We start from the raw sequence: 15,873 nt of genomic DNA on the forward strand, positions 1-15,873 counted from the left end.
ACTTTATCCATGAATAATACAATATATAACACTATTTTTATGTTTAACATCAACAGAAACGCAAAGCTTGTTTGAAGAAAGGGATAGAAAATAATAGTTGAATCTTGATTGTAACTAGCTTTAAAAAAATGAACACTCTCTAATAGCATATGAATAACAATTAGGCATTTTAATAGGACTAAAAAATTTTCGAATAATTAAAAATAATACTAAAACAAGATAATATATATATATAAAAAAATGGTAATAAATAAAAGCTTCCATCACATTTCTCGTAGTGAAGTCAAAGTGTTGTTGAGCAGTGTTACTTGAGCCTAATTTAAAAAAAAAAAATCAACTTTTAAGTTTAATTTATAAAAAAATTACATTTATAAAAAATCTCAAAATAACAATAAAAAGTTTATATACCTCGTCTGTAAAAAAATCAAATTCTTGAAAAAAATTCAATTTAAGAGGTTTAATAAATTTAGAGGACTCTCAAATTGAACTTTTTCAAGAACTTGACTTTTTTTTTAAAACTGACTTAGACAAGATATGTAAACTTTTCAGCATAACATATTTTATAACAAGAAAATAAATGTGAAAAGACTTTTTTAGATAAAATATGAATAACTAAAATTCTTTTAGTGTTATCACAAATAACACCTTGACAGGTATTATTTGTTAAATCTATATTACTAATTGCATAAATATTTTGTTGGTTATTAAAGTATGTTTGGGTTATCCTAAAAATGTAGTTGAAACTTTCATTATACATTCAGAAAAATAATTTATTTTAAGGAACATTTAATTACTTGGATTTTAGGATAGTGCAACTACACATACATTAAGAAACCATGAGTAAAGATAATTTAAGAAAATGTAAATACATATATTCTCAGCAATTATTATTAACAATTAATAATTAAAAGGTGGTTCATGAAGTTTTTTTGTTGATTATAGCATATATAATCATTAAGATCTTTTTAATTCATAAAAAAATATTTTATAAAAATACATTCAAATTACGCTAATTTGGATTCTCTTGATTTTTAAAACATTTAAACTTGATATCATTAAGCTAGTTTAGTGCATTCAACTGTAGCTTTAACAAAGAAACTGTTTAAAAATCAGTATCTGTGTCACTTCCAAAATCTATTGATGATGTATTGCATTCATCATTAAGATGACATTGATAAGGATGGATTCAGTCTTCTTAAGTACTTGGTTTTAGTAATAAGAACATAAAAGTTCATCATGTGAATTGTTACCTTTGCATGCTTCAGCTCTAGATCAGCTAATTCTACCTGAAAAAGATTTTATAACAAAAACATTATAACAAAATACACATACGTACTAATATTTATCTATTTACAGCCAATAATAGATAGTTAAAAAACACATAAAACAAGGAAAAACATCTCACAAGATTTTTCTTAAAATGGGAAACTTTTTTCTTCTTGAGATCAGCCAGTTCTACAAAATGACATAAAACATTGAAAGAGTGTATGAACTCCATTCAACAAAAATAATATTATATAAAACAATTTAAATAGTTACTCATAAAAAAAATATTTCTAAAAACAAAATTCTTTGAACCTGTTTTTGCAGTACCAGATAAAGATTCAAACTTGTCATTGGCTGTTTGTTGTGCTGATGTAGCCTAATGCACAAAAGTGTCTCTTTTAAAAACCAGAGCAAGTGTTAAAAAATTTTTTTTTTATTAAAACACTTCAACACACTCAAGTAATAACTTAATGTAAAATTTACTTGTTTTAATTTTACATTAAGTTAATTTTAAAAAAATTTTAATTTTAAAATTTACTTGAGTTAATTTTAAAAAAATTATAAGGTATGTCAATACTTACAGCAATAACATCTTTACTTTTAGCTCTGGCCTTGTCTAAATTTTTATTAGCATTCTCTAAGTTTGCAAGACTCCTCATACGCCTATATAGAAGTCCTTTAGCAGCCTCAGTGTCCCTCATATGATACTTGAGTAAATCACCTAACTTTAAATCTTCATCTGTTGCCATACGTCCTTCAAGTTTCTATAATAGAGAACTTTTTTATTTTTTACATTACACAACTGAGGTATAACTCAAAAGTTATTTTTTAATTTGCTGATACAAAGATTAAGTTAGATGATAGATATTATTTTATATCTGCATTATGTACAGAGAAAAAATAGAATATTTAACATTAAATGTATGTTAAGATTGTTTTATTCTAGGAACTTACTCAATACTCTCCTGGACAAAATTGTGTCAAGTTTTTTCTGTACCAAATATTTTTATTATTTTAGATGCACTGATCAGTTATTTGAGAAGATTCAAAACTATCTAGTTAATTTCAAGTTCACTTTTATAAGTTAATTAAAGAAATGTAAAAAAAAAAAAAAGTAAAAGCTTAACAAGATGAAACTATGATATGGTAGAATCAAATCCCAGATAATTATATTTTACTTATTGAGGAATGATGTGATTGAATCAAAAATTATTCTTCACATAGAGAAAAATTAACAGAATGATTACATTTTTGAATAATGAAGGTCCATACCCTTAACTTTTCAAGTGATTCTGATGCTTTTGTTAAAACTCTAATGAAAAAAGGGTAAATAAATTACTATGAACAGTTTCATCTGTTAAAACAACTGTAACAACTGCTGCCATATTATTTTAAAAAAAAGTTATTGCTCAAAGTTGTCATACTTTTTTTGCATACATTTTTATTTTACTACATTAAAATTAATTTTCTTGTGGAAATAAATCAAATATTGATAAACAATAACAAACATGGGAAAATTATACTTATGAACTTACAAGTGCAGACTTGAATTTTCGCTTGTTCCCATTTCTCCTAAATCAGCAGCTATTTTAATTATGGCATCTGCCATCTTTTTATGAGTACTTGTCATTTTGTCACACTTTGAAGCAGCATCTTTAATCCTAATTGTATCAATTTTAAATTCAATTACAATAAAAAAATTCATAAAATATAAACTTTTAAATATCTAAAAGTAAAAAATCAAATATAAATTTTACTAAAGCTATTTATAAAAGATAATGTTTTAAAAACAAAAAAAACCTCAAATATAATTTTATCATATATGTGTTTAAAGTTGATATCTATTTCTGAGCTCCAACTTAAAACTGGCTTCAAAATATAATACCTGTTATAAAAGTCCACTTGAAATTTTTTTTCATTTTCAAAATATTCATCAATATCCTAAAAAAATTGAAGAAATAAAATCAACAACAACAACAACAACAAAAAAGGAATCAAATCAATTATCTAAGCAAGAGAATAATAGAAATGCTTTATCAAACCTAAAAAAAAAAAGAAGCACTGAAAAAACCTAAATTAAAAAGAAATAGACTAGAAAAACAATTAAATTATAAACCAATAAAAAAACAACTAACATCAATCCAGAATATCAATTATGTAAATTAATGTTTAACAACTAGGTTTATAAATAAAAATACTAAAACTTGTAAACAAACCACAAACTTTTAATAACTTTTTTTTTTAACTTCACTTTACAACCCCTAAGAATGTGTAAATAAGCAAATCACTGTGGATGGGTAAAAAGGAAAAGCATACTTATTGGTATAGGTCATAAATACAAGTTACCTTTTGTCCAGACAATAACAGTTTTTCGTCAACTCCTTTTGCAATACCTTTTGCAATACCTTTAAAAAAATCTTTTGTATTTCTGCCTCGAACACTTAGCTAAAAATGTCAAAATATATACTTTTCTAAACAGCATAGAAAATAAAATCTTGAGAATATAAAAATAAATCAATAAAAATTAGTTTGTTGTTTGAAAAATTAAAAAATCAATAGAATTAATTTTTTAATTTTTCAAACAGCCAACTACTTAGAGGAAAAACTAACATCTTCTTTGTATTCAAGAAACACTCGATAGTTGTGGTCATTGCGTAACACAGGGTGTGCTGCCAGTCTTGTAAGGAAGACCTCATGCATTGCTACTGTCTTTTTGAATGTGGCAAGGTACTCTCTAGAGAAAATTAAAAAGAAAAATGTGAGCTTAAAATCTCTGATATTTTTTAGCAGAAACTTTAGCACAATAAATTAATTTTATAAATGAGCAATTCAAGGCATTTAGTTTTTTTTTTTTTTTTCATGTGTCCCACAACTATTGATTGCCAAGTAAAATATTCTCACTAAATAATGAAAACCGATAAAACTTACGCTTCGAGTTCTTGTTTCATTTTTTGAAACTCTTCTTTTGTCATTGTACCTTCACCTATAAAAAATAAAAATAATGTTGAAACATAAAATGCTTTAAAAGCTTTAAATTTGATTTATCTAAAAACTTACTTATTATCACAACTTAAAATTTTTTAATTCTTTAAAATGTTATAACTTTTTAAGTTTATATTAATTACCTTCACTTAGCTTTTGTAATTTTTCACGACTTGCATCAAAATCTGGTCTTGGAGGTGGAGGAGGAATCTAGAGAAACTCTTTTTCTTATATTTTTTTTACATTTTGTAAACAGCTTTTTAAAGTGTAATCATACATGTTAATTGAAAAAATCTTAAAAACACGACCTAATTACATAAAAGTGATACAAATTAATTTAAAACAAGCACATCAGAATTAATACTGTCCAGACCAGACTGTTGAATGGAAATAATATCAGTAATGTAGCTGGGTACATCTGAGTAAAGCATGGTAGATCAGCTGTTTAGAACTAGTTAAAGTAAACTCAAGTACCTTACAGGTGCCTGATAAAAATTTTTCAGTATTGAAAATTACCTGACCTATCCAAGTTGGATTATCTAAACTAGATTATTTACTCCTTGATGATCTAACATAATCTTGGATCTTCTAATGCATTTGAATTTTAAACCAAAACCTCAAGGTTTTAAACACCTTTGTTGTTGATGGATCAAGAACTAACTGAAGATCTCTCATACACATATAGTGAACAGAGAGTAAAGGACGAGCAATGAAAAACCTTTTTAAAAAAATATTTGCAAAAAACTTGTTTCTAATTTCTTTCTTTCCCAATCACTAAGCTAAGAAAATACTGCAAAGGTTTTTTTAACTTAGTAATCAATGAAGGAATTAGAGTTCATTTAGGTATCTTGCCATCAAAATGAAGTTAACAATTAAAACTCACTACTTCACCTATATTTTTTAACAATGATTTCATTGTGAGTAATGCACATGTAAATCTCTGTTAAACACAAGGCGACTACTTCTTTGATATGAAAACTTTAAGCTTACCAAAGAAGTACACAACCTAGGCAAGCCTGTATGGCAGTCACATACCCAGCACTTGATGCTGTATCAAAAATCATATGACAATAGATTCCTTATACTTTCATTTATAGAGTATATCAATTGAATTGATAAGTCAGTGATGATTTCAGCAGATTTTTTAATCAATTTTAAGTTTATAGGCTAGCACAACTAGAAGCTTCATTTCCAATGCATTTACTATGGTACCCTAATCTGATTACTCCAAATAAATTGCTATTTAATGTTAATTGCCACAACTAACTAAAATCATACCTGTATAATGTAAAACAAGCAAAAATACTATGATACTAATAAAGCATGCAGACTAAAAAATTGCCTTTATAAAAATACTAAATTTAATTTAAATATTACTTAGTATGAAAACTTACAACAATGCCAGCATAATCTTCATTTTCAACATATCTATCATGCAGCCAAATGAACTCTTCATGTTCACGAATGACAGAAAATTCTGTCCCTTGAAATTCTGGTAACATAGTCTAAATATAAACTACAAAAATTTATTTTACAATTTGGACTCAATTTTCCTAAGTTAAGATTTATTGCAATAATCATAAGTTAAGATTAATTGCAATAATCATAAGTTAAGATTTATTGCAATAATCATAAACCTCTCTAAAAAAAAAAAATGTGATGACATCTACATTCATCATTATTATCAACTACTGAACTAATCCTTTATATATCCAATTAATAAACCATAATATAACCTTTGTGTGCACAGTAAATTTGACTTTTTCCCTTTCACTTAATGCGTCAGATATATCCACTAGTAATGAACTGTCACTCAAATCAATTGATTTAGCACTTCCTGTTCGCTAAAACAAAAAAATGAAAATAATAAATACTGAAGTTATCACCAGGTTTGAAGAATAGGATAAAGAATTCACCACTAACAAATGTTTCAGCACTACCTCTTTTTTTTCATCATCCTCTAAAAGATTCTGCTCATCTACATCATCCTAAAAAACGATTTTAGATTTATTGTAATATAAGACACTCCTCAAAGATACATTTTAAAATTCTTTAACAAGTTTTAGCTTGTATAAGCACTAGGAAAAAAGAAAGTACAAAAACAAATAAACCTTTAGTCATTTACTTGATTTTTCATAATGGTTATTGCTCCTAATATTAAGTTACACATAACTATAACTAGATAGGCACATACTACTCAATTAAGACTTTACTAGGTAAACTAAATATACACAATAAGTTGTTTGTACTGTAGTAGTATCTATAATGTTAATTGTTTAGGTCATAAAAACATCTATTCTAATTGTAGACAAATGCATTAAAAATGTTAAATCTTCTTTGTTTCTGTCTCTAAAAATAAATGCTAGCGTCAGTCAATCTTACCATGCTATTTTCCTCTAGGTAAAAAAAAAACTGCTTTTAGGTTGCTACAACTTAAAATATTTATTTACTAAACTATTATAACCAAAAAATTTACCATCATGATTGAAACATATATTGCAGCTAAACAGCTTGATTGAGTTCTTTCCCTATCAAGTGCAGTACTGAGATATGAAACCTGAAAAGTTATTTGACTTAGGTGCTGATGACAGACACAAAATTGCGATGAGAATTTTGCCGAACGTGTACCCTTACTTACTAAAAAACACCTACGCTTGGTAAAGGTTTTCACACAAAAGTGAATACCAAGGATTGAGTGCTCATACAAAAAAACCCAATAACAAAATTGCTTGACAAATAACCCCGACAAAATTGCTCCGACAAAAAAGTATGACGAGTTTGCCCCGACGAGAAAAGCATTACCTTACAGGGAAGATTGCACAAGTGGAACGAATTTTACATCTACTTAGCACGTTTATTTATTAAAATCAATTCTGAAAAAAAATTTCAAAACAAACTTAAATAACATTTTTCGAAACTAAGTTTTAGAAACTTTGAATGAACTTCTCTGATAAAAAAAAAGTTTTCATTTTTAAGTTGTTTGTTTTCTAAACTAAGGGCAGTAGAAGTGATATCTACAATCAATTTTACTGTTTCTACATCTGTGAAGAAAACTTACCGTTTTGACTAAGCTAATTTACTGTAAATTCAAATCAATTTACTATCACAACAATTAATTTACAGAAAATGTTTTAGACACAATTTTCATATCTATTTGGGTAATAAATTGGTTTTATAGTATCAATCAAATAACTTCTTTTAAACTTTCTAATCGACAACTTTTTTTAACATTTTTAATTTTAAATACAAGGTGACCAGAAAAAACGGAGACAAACATTTTTAACCATTTTTTATTAAACCAACAAAAATTAAGTAAAACAACGATGAATAACAACATGGACCTTCCGCAAAAATATACTCAGCCGGTTTCAAAGTGGCCTCCTCCCGCGGCGATACATAAGCCCAAACGCGTCTTGAAAATTTCAGCGATGGGCCGCAGGTCTTCTGGCGACAATCGATCCCATTCCCGGCGCAGCGATTGCTTCAGCAATTCCAAACCTATGTGGCGTGTAGCACAGGCCCTGGCCTCCAAAATTGACCACACGCTGTAATCCATCGGGTTGATATCCGGCGAGTAGGGCGGCCATTCCGAAGTGGGTCCAACACCAGTATTGAGTTGTTTTCGCCTTGTGAACAGGGGCAGAGTCCTGTTGGAACGTCCAACTCACATCGCCGAAGTGCTTTTGGCCCCACGGAAGTACCACAGTCTCGAGAATGTCGCGTCGGTAGACTTCTCGGTTGATTTTGACTCCTTGATCCACAAAAACGAGGGGGGTCTTAGCGCTAGTACAGATTCTGCAGATTTTGGCGGTGTTCGACAATGGCCGACGTGCCGGGAGCCTCAGCGGACCAGTTCCTGTCTTTTTGGTGGTTGTGCGCCTGCTCGACGGTGAACAGCTTCTCGTCCGTGAACAGGATGCGCTCCCATCGCTGAGCAGCGGCCCGACTCTTGATTTGGCGACATCTCTGGAGCCGCACACGTTTGTTTTCATCGGTGAGCAATTGAACTTTTTGGAGCTTGTAAGGCATGAGGCTAAGCTCCCTTATTGCCATTTGTTGCACCGATTCACGTTTCATTCTGGTTTAATGGGCGATTTTTCGCATGGAGACCCTCGAATTTCGCTTGACTCGCTTCCTGATGATCTGGCGGTTGGCGGACGTGTTGATGGTGCGTCTTCTACCACTTCCTGGACGGCGACCATCGTGGACGAGCTCCATGAAACAATTGACGGCCTTGGACACAGTTTGCTTATGCACATTAAGCAAGCGAACAATATCATATTGACGCATTCCTTTACGAAACAACTCCAAAATTGCACTACGTTTATTTGACATTCTAAAAATATATTTTAGAGATATCAAACTAAGAACATATATATACGAAACATAAAAACATGGAGAATCCGAAAACCAATAAAATTAATTGGATATCGTAAAAAACTTTATTATCAGGACATATTAAATTTTGTCTCCGTTTTTTCTGGTCACCCTGTATAAACTTTTCCTTCTTCAAGAAAACTTGAAAGTTTTGTAAGAACAAAATTAAGGTTTTTTTGAACGAAAATAAATGCAAAAGAAACAATATTGCAAAACCATTCACTTTTTTTTTTTTACTCATTCACTCTTACACCAGTTTACTTTAAGTTTATATTTGTGAGTAATTTTTTTATTTTTTAAAAAATAAGTTTTTTTGCATAAGTGCATTTTTCTTAAATAATATTAATACACAACATATTTCGTTGAAACAATAGTGTAAGCAAAATAGTTGCAGCTTGCATTTTGATGGACTCTAAACTTTGTATGTCTAAATATATAAATTATTTTAAACTCGACTTATGTCAAACGACTGATAAAGAAGTTTGACATAAATCACCAATCATGCCTTTATGCATGCCAATCATATCAAAGATGTTGTCAAAGCCAAGTTGAAGGATTTGAAATATGCGTTCTATGTTAAATTAAAACCATCTTTAGTTTAACTTTAGACAACTATACTTCAATAAAAACGAGTCGTAACATGAAAATGCGTGACATGAAAACACGTCTTTAAATGAAAGCACGTCGTTGCACGAGCATTGTTCTCACAAATAAAAGTATTCTTAACCTTGAAATGGTAAATTTTATTAATGAAGAAATATTATTAGTAAGCAAAAGATAGTGTTGACAATGATGAGAGAAATAAAGAAATTCAACGAGGACCTGGGCTGTGATAAATTTGAAAATAATTCTGAAGAACCTTCTATAACAGAATTTTTGTTTCAATTAAAAAAAAGAAAAAAAGAAAATTTGCTTTTAACTCCCCAGTAAAAATGTATTTTGAACAGATCTGAGTTTTAATATCAAATTTAAGACGAAAAAAAAAAGTTGTTCAAGCTGGAACATATGCTCAGCTCAATCATCTGTTAGAAAGCTGAGCAATTACGAAAAGGCTTTATCAGAGTTTTAAAAGATTTTGGCAATCACAGCTTCGGAGTTTATAAAGTATGGAGCAGAAACGCTTTGTTGTGGTGTTTGTAAATTTCTAACTTCAAAAAAGTTACCTTCTTTTTTACTAACTTAACAAGTCATTCATCAACTATCAGCAAGTAATTATATGAAGCTATAAAGGTACTTGAAATCTTTTGAAATCTAAAAACCCAGTTATTACTTTAGATAAAGAACTTCTTTAAAGATTGTTACCACAACAAAAACGCTTTAAATGATTTAGAATGATAATCAACTACACAAGAACAATAATCCAAACAAACAAAAAATAAAAAAAACAATGTTTTCTTTTGGAAGCAATAAAAAAACACTAAGCTAAAGTTCAAAAACTTTCAAATGAGTTGAAAGTGAGCTTTCAAACCTGCAAGCTTGTAACTCAGAAGCAGCTTACGTGTCTTAATTTTATTTACTACTATAAAATGTATAACTGATAAAAAAGCAAGGTGCATCAACTAAAAATGTTTTAAAATAAAAAGATATTTGATTTAAATCTTTGCCCAGCAACCGCTATGTACAAGTGACAGCTTTAATCGTATTTCATTAGTAAAAGGCTAATTCTTTTAAATAACGAATTTCATGATCTCAATAAAAATGATAAACGGTATTAACAAGACGTAAATTAATCTTGGCAATTTAATTGCGCGAGTGTTTGTGGGGGGAACTGTAAAAAGAACCTGATAGTTCAAAATACTTAACAATATATTTACAATACATTACAATACATAAAAATATAAAAGGCAAAATCAAAAAGAATATAATCCAGAAAGGTTTTCCGTAATAAATATTAACTGCCAAGTATTAATATTGCTAGGATCTTTGTCAGCCATACTTTTGAGAATTTACCCAGAGTATTAGTTTTAGAGTTGGATTAGTTTTCCTCATTGGAATTTGTCTTAGTGGTATTAACTTTTTGCTTCTGTTTCATTGCTAATATCTGCATCATATTTATAATTCTAACATGGTTTTCATAGCAATACAGCCTAAAAAAAATTAACATTAAAAAAGAAAGGGTAAGTGCTTAGTTTAAAATGAGTTTAAATTTTTTTTACATAAAAGTTGTCATTAGCTAAGGCTAAGTTTAGTCCTACACCAAACTTTAGCCCTGACTGATTCTAAATAAAACGTTTTAAGCCAACTCGATCCTCTGCTTAGACAACTTAATATAGGTTACTATACTTTTACCAACATACTTAAGTTTCAAACAATAAAATAATTTACACCCCAAAAACTGTAAAGTAAAACAATGTGTTATCACAAAAAAAAAAAAAAAAAAAGGGAAATTTTTTCATTACCATGATCCTATTGAAATTATTGCCCACGAGACAACACCAACATCACAAGCTCGTTTAACATTCCCTAATAAAGATTTTTATAATCTAACTAAATTTTATAAGTTTCTCCATAAAGTAAACATTAGTTAAAATTTCTAATCAAGATATTCTAAGTCATTAAATTTAACTTTTGATAATTGTGAAGACATTTTCCTCTGTCATGTTTTTCTTCATTTCCCTATAATAGACATTGCAAGTTTTCTTCATTTCCCTATAATAGACATTGCAAGTTTTCTTCATTTCCCTATAATAGACATTGCAAGTGTGCTTTTTTTTTTTTTATAGAAAATTACTAAAAAAACTTTTTTCAAGAACTCATGCTTAATTTAAAAAAAACAAAAAAACATTACTGTGACATTTGATTATAAATAAATCCTCTAAGAAACTTTAAAACTATTTACCAATCAAATTTCTGTGAGAAATTCTTAAAACATGGATAAAAATGTAAATATTATGAGTGAAGTGTTTTTTATTTAACCTAAAATAGTTGAATCACTAAAATTTTTTAACATTTAATTATAATAAGCAAACTATCAAAAATTCTTTTTTAACATATTTAAGTATATTTCAAATAAAAAAATGAAAACATTGTTGCAATATTGCAAATTTGACAACTTTTAATGAATAGTAAAATCAGCAAAAAAAAGGAAGCAATTTAAAGCGCGCACACACACACACACACACACACACAAACAGCATATATAATAAAAAAAGAGCAGAGCTTGGAACACTTAGAGGCTTTTTTTTATGTATGCTTATTTTTGTAAGATTATAGGTTTGAGTATAAAGCAGAAAATTGAAGTTTGAAATTAGTTGAGAATGGAATTGACATAATGACTTGACTAAACTATGTATTCATACTGTCTTTAATGCTAAGGAATAAATGGAGCCAAGGCATTTTATAAAAATTGCTCAACATAGGTTTCTTGCTTGTTTACCAAACAGCATTTGAAAAAAAAAAAAGATTTGCACAAAATTGCTATCAAGACCAGTATTTTTGGCTCATGTTGCTTTGAATTTACTCTTTTCTTTACTAGAGATATCTTCTGAATAGAATTTGTCATTTCCAGAAGGAGATTTTCTCACTAAAGAAAATAATATTAAATAAATAAAACCTATAGCCTTAAAACATCTTTTCAACATATTTTTCTATACAGTTGCCTTTTTAAACACCTGCCTCTCATGTATTTTTTAAGTATCTTGAATGCATACTAAAGGCTTATACTAAGCCTTCTAGCTACCTTTTTTTGCAACCACCTTTTTCAATGGTTAAACACCCTTTTGATCTTTGATATGTTGCCTTGATGGTTACTTATGCTGTTCTGTTGTCAACTTTTAAATGAGCCCAAGTTTTTTTTGCTCCAGGAAATTCAATAATTGATATAAAGTACTCCTTGATGCATACAACCACAGAAACCACAGAATTTCTTGAAAATCAGTTTCTTTCCATGATGATTTTTTTTTTTTTTTAAAAAAAAATATTCAAACAAAATTTTTTAAACTTGTTTTTAGCCATGATTTATTTTTTTGAACTGGTACTTATACTATAAAAATTGGTATTTATACTTTAAAACTTTTATGACATGAGGCTAATAACTAAAAAATTTCAATTTTTGCTATGAAGCATTACAGACAGCTAAAAAAGCACTCACCTAAAATGGCAAAAACAGTGCATGGGTTTGGAATGAATTACGATAAGGATGAACAACATATTGGCAAGATTATGATGAGAGTGCTAATTCAGATGAAAGAGATAATGAAGAAGTAGAAAATAACAACTTTTCAAATAAAGCTTTGGCACAGTTGAGGAAGAAAAGAAAAAAATGACTTCAAAACTTTTCAGGCAGTCACAAGAGATGTAAAGATAATAAATCTTCAGCACTGCTAAACTCATACCCTCCAATTAGCTATTCAAAATAAATCAAGGAAACCCACAATCACAGATCTCATTTTGTAAAAATTTGTGAATCTCTAAGTTGATTTCAAGAGAAGGAAGCCACAATTACAGATCTCATCTGGTAAAAATATGTGAATCTCTAAGTAGGAAGAATTCAGGGTCATACCATCCAGTACTAATCACCCCAACTAGTACTAATCATTGATTAACACATTCAAGATGTTTGATTATCTGCTAAATATTAAACTGAATAGAGTAATTAGATAAATATTAACTAATTGAATACTTAGAAACTAACAACAATTTTACATCTAAATATTTTAGAGCTTATTTTATTAGATTGACCTCAAAATATATTTCTGCTATGTTAATGCTCAAGGCTTGTAGGGTTTTCCAAGCTCTAAAAAAAATAACACCAACCTTTTTTGAAACTGTGCTCTAAAAAATAATCTACACATACCCCTAACCCTTATTTACAGTGCATGATTTAGCTACAGTGTAGATGATTTATAGCCTTTCATTAAATATAATTAAAAATGATTAAAAAACACATGAACATAACAAAAAATAAAAACAAACTTGGAAAACAAAAACAAAAAAAACTATAGCTTTAGTAAATTACTTAAGTAAATAAATGATCCAAAGCCCAGACCAAGGCTACCTTGAATACCATTAATTAAGGATTCAGCTGCGCATGGTGTCTTTAAAAACCTTTTAACGCTTAACTGAATTACAAGATATACAAATTTAAGATACAAAGGTAGATACATAGGTAAACACAAACTCCTAATTTAGCTGCAACAAAATAAACAATTATAATACTAAACTCTATTTCACTGTACATGATGCGGTAAAGAAACAACCAAAATTATCACTAATATTTCTATTTAAAAAATTATTAGATGTACCTACTTCAGTACTTATTTTATCGCTCCCATTGGAGTATTAATAAGTATCTGACCTTAACACAACTGCTGTCATATTTATAATTACTTTAATGTCCCTAAATATAATTACGCATAAGTAGAGGTATAAACATTTATAGTTTAATATTTGTATACCTTATCATTAAGAGCGTCTTTGGTTTCCTCTTTCGCATCACATTTTGCCCATTCCATTTATCTTAATCAACTGTAAGTATAAATAGACAAGATGTATTGAATAGGTAAGTTTCGGGTGTGAACACCGTATATTTATCAGGATATTTATATTACTGTTGCGTGTTGAAGAAGTAATACGCCATTCACTAATAAAATGGAAGCGACGTTAATTTTTATGTTACTTTCAGAAATGTCTGTGTCCAAAATGGTGAACAAATCAAAATCAGGCCAGAATGCTGTTTTTTTAGATAAAACTATTTTCATCGGTAATTTTTGGGTCTAATATATTTTGTACTACATATCAATTCTAAAAATAAGTCATCTATCGTCGTTTAATAATAACAAGACACCAAATAGAGTATTTATTTTAAGCTTTATATACACTTTCTTTTGTAAAAATGGCAATAAATGGTCGGAAAGACAATAATAAACAATAACAGTGTAATACTTAAATCCAAATTGGGTTCTTTTCTTTCGCACTTTCTTGTAGTTAACGATTGCATTTCTTAGTTTTTTTTTGTTTTTTTTGTTTTTAAATACTTCTTGAGCTTCCTACCCATCATATGAGTACCATCATAATCATATGAGTATGCGTAAAAAGCTCCGAGTCAAAGATTAGAATTTTAACTGCGTTACCAAATAATCCACGAGCTGCTTGTCATCATTAAAAGTGCCAAAAATAGTCAATCAAAGTCAGGACATCTACCACGCTCAAATACAGATTTTTTGTGCTAGCTATAAACCCTTCACAGGAAGATTTGAGAGGCATTTTGTAGAGTCATAGATTCAGAATAATTAGCGAATATAGCTATAATGTTATGTATCTATATAGCTATAATGTTTTGAAGCTATAATGACTATTCAGCTATAAAGTTATAGAAATAAAATAAGAATTGGAGTTATTTGAATTTTTTTCATATAAGATTCAAACTTGCATTTTCAAAGTTTTTTTTTGGTTTTACTGTAAACTATTATTTATAAAAACTTAAAATTTACAAGAAGTAAAAAAATCTTTTTCAATTACAAAAAGCTAAAAAAAAACAAAAAAAACAGATTCATTTAAGGCAAATAGCATTATAGATTGATTAGAGTGATCATGATGCCTCTGGGGTGCATGCTGGGATGCTGCAGCAAATCTCTTCGGGGAAAATTAAAAGACAGTAAAACTGTGAGCTTGATTAATCTTACGCATTTTTCTATTTATTCTTAACAATAACGGACGGTTTTATTACAATAATCTACGAAATTGTTTACAAAAAAATTTTTAACAAAAATTTCTTTTTAAGTTTCTTAAAATATTTGACATAATTTCATAATTTATATATATGTATATATATATGTATATATATATGTATATATATATATATATATATATGTATATATATATATGTATATATATATGTATATATATATATATATATATATATATATATATATATATATATATATATATATATATATATATATATATATATATATATATATATATATATATAGATAGATAGATAGATAGATAGATAGATAGATAGATAGATAGATAGATAGATAGATAGATAGATAGATAGATAAATATATATAGATAGTTAGATAGATAGATCGGAATTTTTTTCTTGAATTTTAAATTTATGTGAAACAGTTTAAATTACAGACTAATTAACAATACTTCTGAGATTTTGCTAGGCTTATACTTTTAAAGTATTGTGCAACTTATCCCGTTTACAGTTGCAACTTGCCCCTGAGCGGAGTAAGTTGCAACATCTTTTTTTTATGTTATAACTATTATAATGGATAAATACGTCACTAAGATCAATTT

The 15,873-nt window shown here is 28.3% G+C and overlaps 2 protein-coding genes across 9 annotated transcripts; both read right to left on the minus strand.

Moving 5' to 3' along the window:
- Window positions 1-103: 103 nt before the first annotated feature.
- LOC145182596 (sorting nexin-32-like) lies at window positions 104-7,011 on the minus strand. Its single transcript, XM_090085076.1, has 16 exons — window positions 6,725-7,011; window positions 6,189-6,236; window positions 5,985-6,092; window positions 5,643-5,753; window positions 4,392-4,458; window positions 4,195-4,249; window positions 3,877-4,000; window positions 3,613-3,711; window positions 3,152-3,207; window positions 2,802-2,927; window positions 2,539-2,578; window positions 1,848-2,030; window positions 1,579-1,642; window positions 1,406-1,455; window positions 1,251-1,286; window positions 104-314 (listed from the first exon to the last, which is right to left on the minus strand). Exons 1-16 carry the CDS (start codon window positions 6,728-6,730, stop codon window positions 264-266), a joined length of 1,224 nt encoding a protein of 407 aa, XP_089941202.1. The 5' UTR covers window positions 6,731-7,011; the 3' UTR covers window positions 104-263.
- A 3,402-nt stretch (window positions 7,012-10,413) lies between these two features.
- Window positions 10,414-14,376, minus strand: LOC145183075 (cytochrome c oxidase assembly protein COX20, mitochondrial-like). 8 transcript variants are annotated; one of them, XM_090086084.1, is made up of 5 exons: window positions 12,305-13,575; window positions 11,465-12,148; window positions 11,192-11,307; window positions 11,025-11,088; window positions 10,414-10,712 (listed from the first exon to the last, which is right to left on the minus strand). In XM_090086084.1, the coding sequence occupies exons 3-5, from the start codon at window positions 11,301-11,303 to the stop codon at window positions 10,601-10,603; spliced, it is 288 nt and encodes a 95-aa protein (XP_089942210.1). In that variant the 5' UTR covers window positions 11,304-11,307; window positions 11,465-12,148; window positions 12,305-13,575; the 3' UTR covers window positions 10,414-10,600. The 8 variants fall into 8 exon arrangements, 7 of the variants coding, with proteins under 7 accessions (XP_089942210.1, XP_089942207.1, XP_089942209.1 ...); XR_016452071.1 differs by lacking the exons at window positions 11,465-12,148; window positions 12,305-13,575 and adding exons at window positions 13,583-13,685; window positions 14,022-14,375 and having other exon boundaries at window positions 10,638-10,712; window positions 11,192-11,274; XM_090086081.1 differs by lacking the exons at window positions 11,192-11,307; window positions 11,465-12,148; window positions 12,305-13,575 and adding exons at window positions 13,583-13,685; window positions 14,022-14,321.
- Window positions 14,377-15,873: the final 1,497 nt, after the last annotated feature.

The sequence above is a fragment of the Hydra viridissima genome, unplaced genomic scaffold, assembly GCF_058129835.1.
Source record: "Hydra viridissima isolate aposymbiotic clone 2 unplaced genomic scaffold, HvirCarnegie_v1 scaffold_4, whole genome shotgun sequence".
In the NCBI taxonomy this organism is placed as follows: domain Eukaryota; kingdom Metazoa; phylum Cnidaria; class Hydrozoa; order Anthoathecata; family Hydridae; genus Hydra; species Hydra viridissima.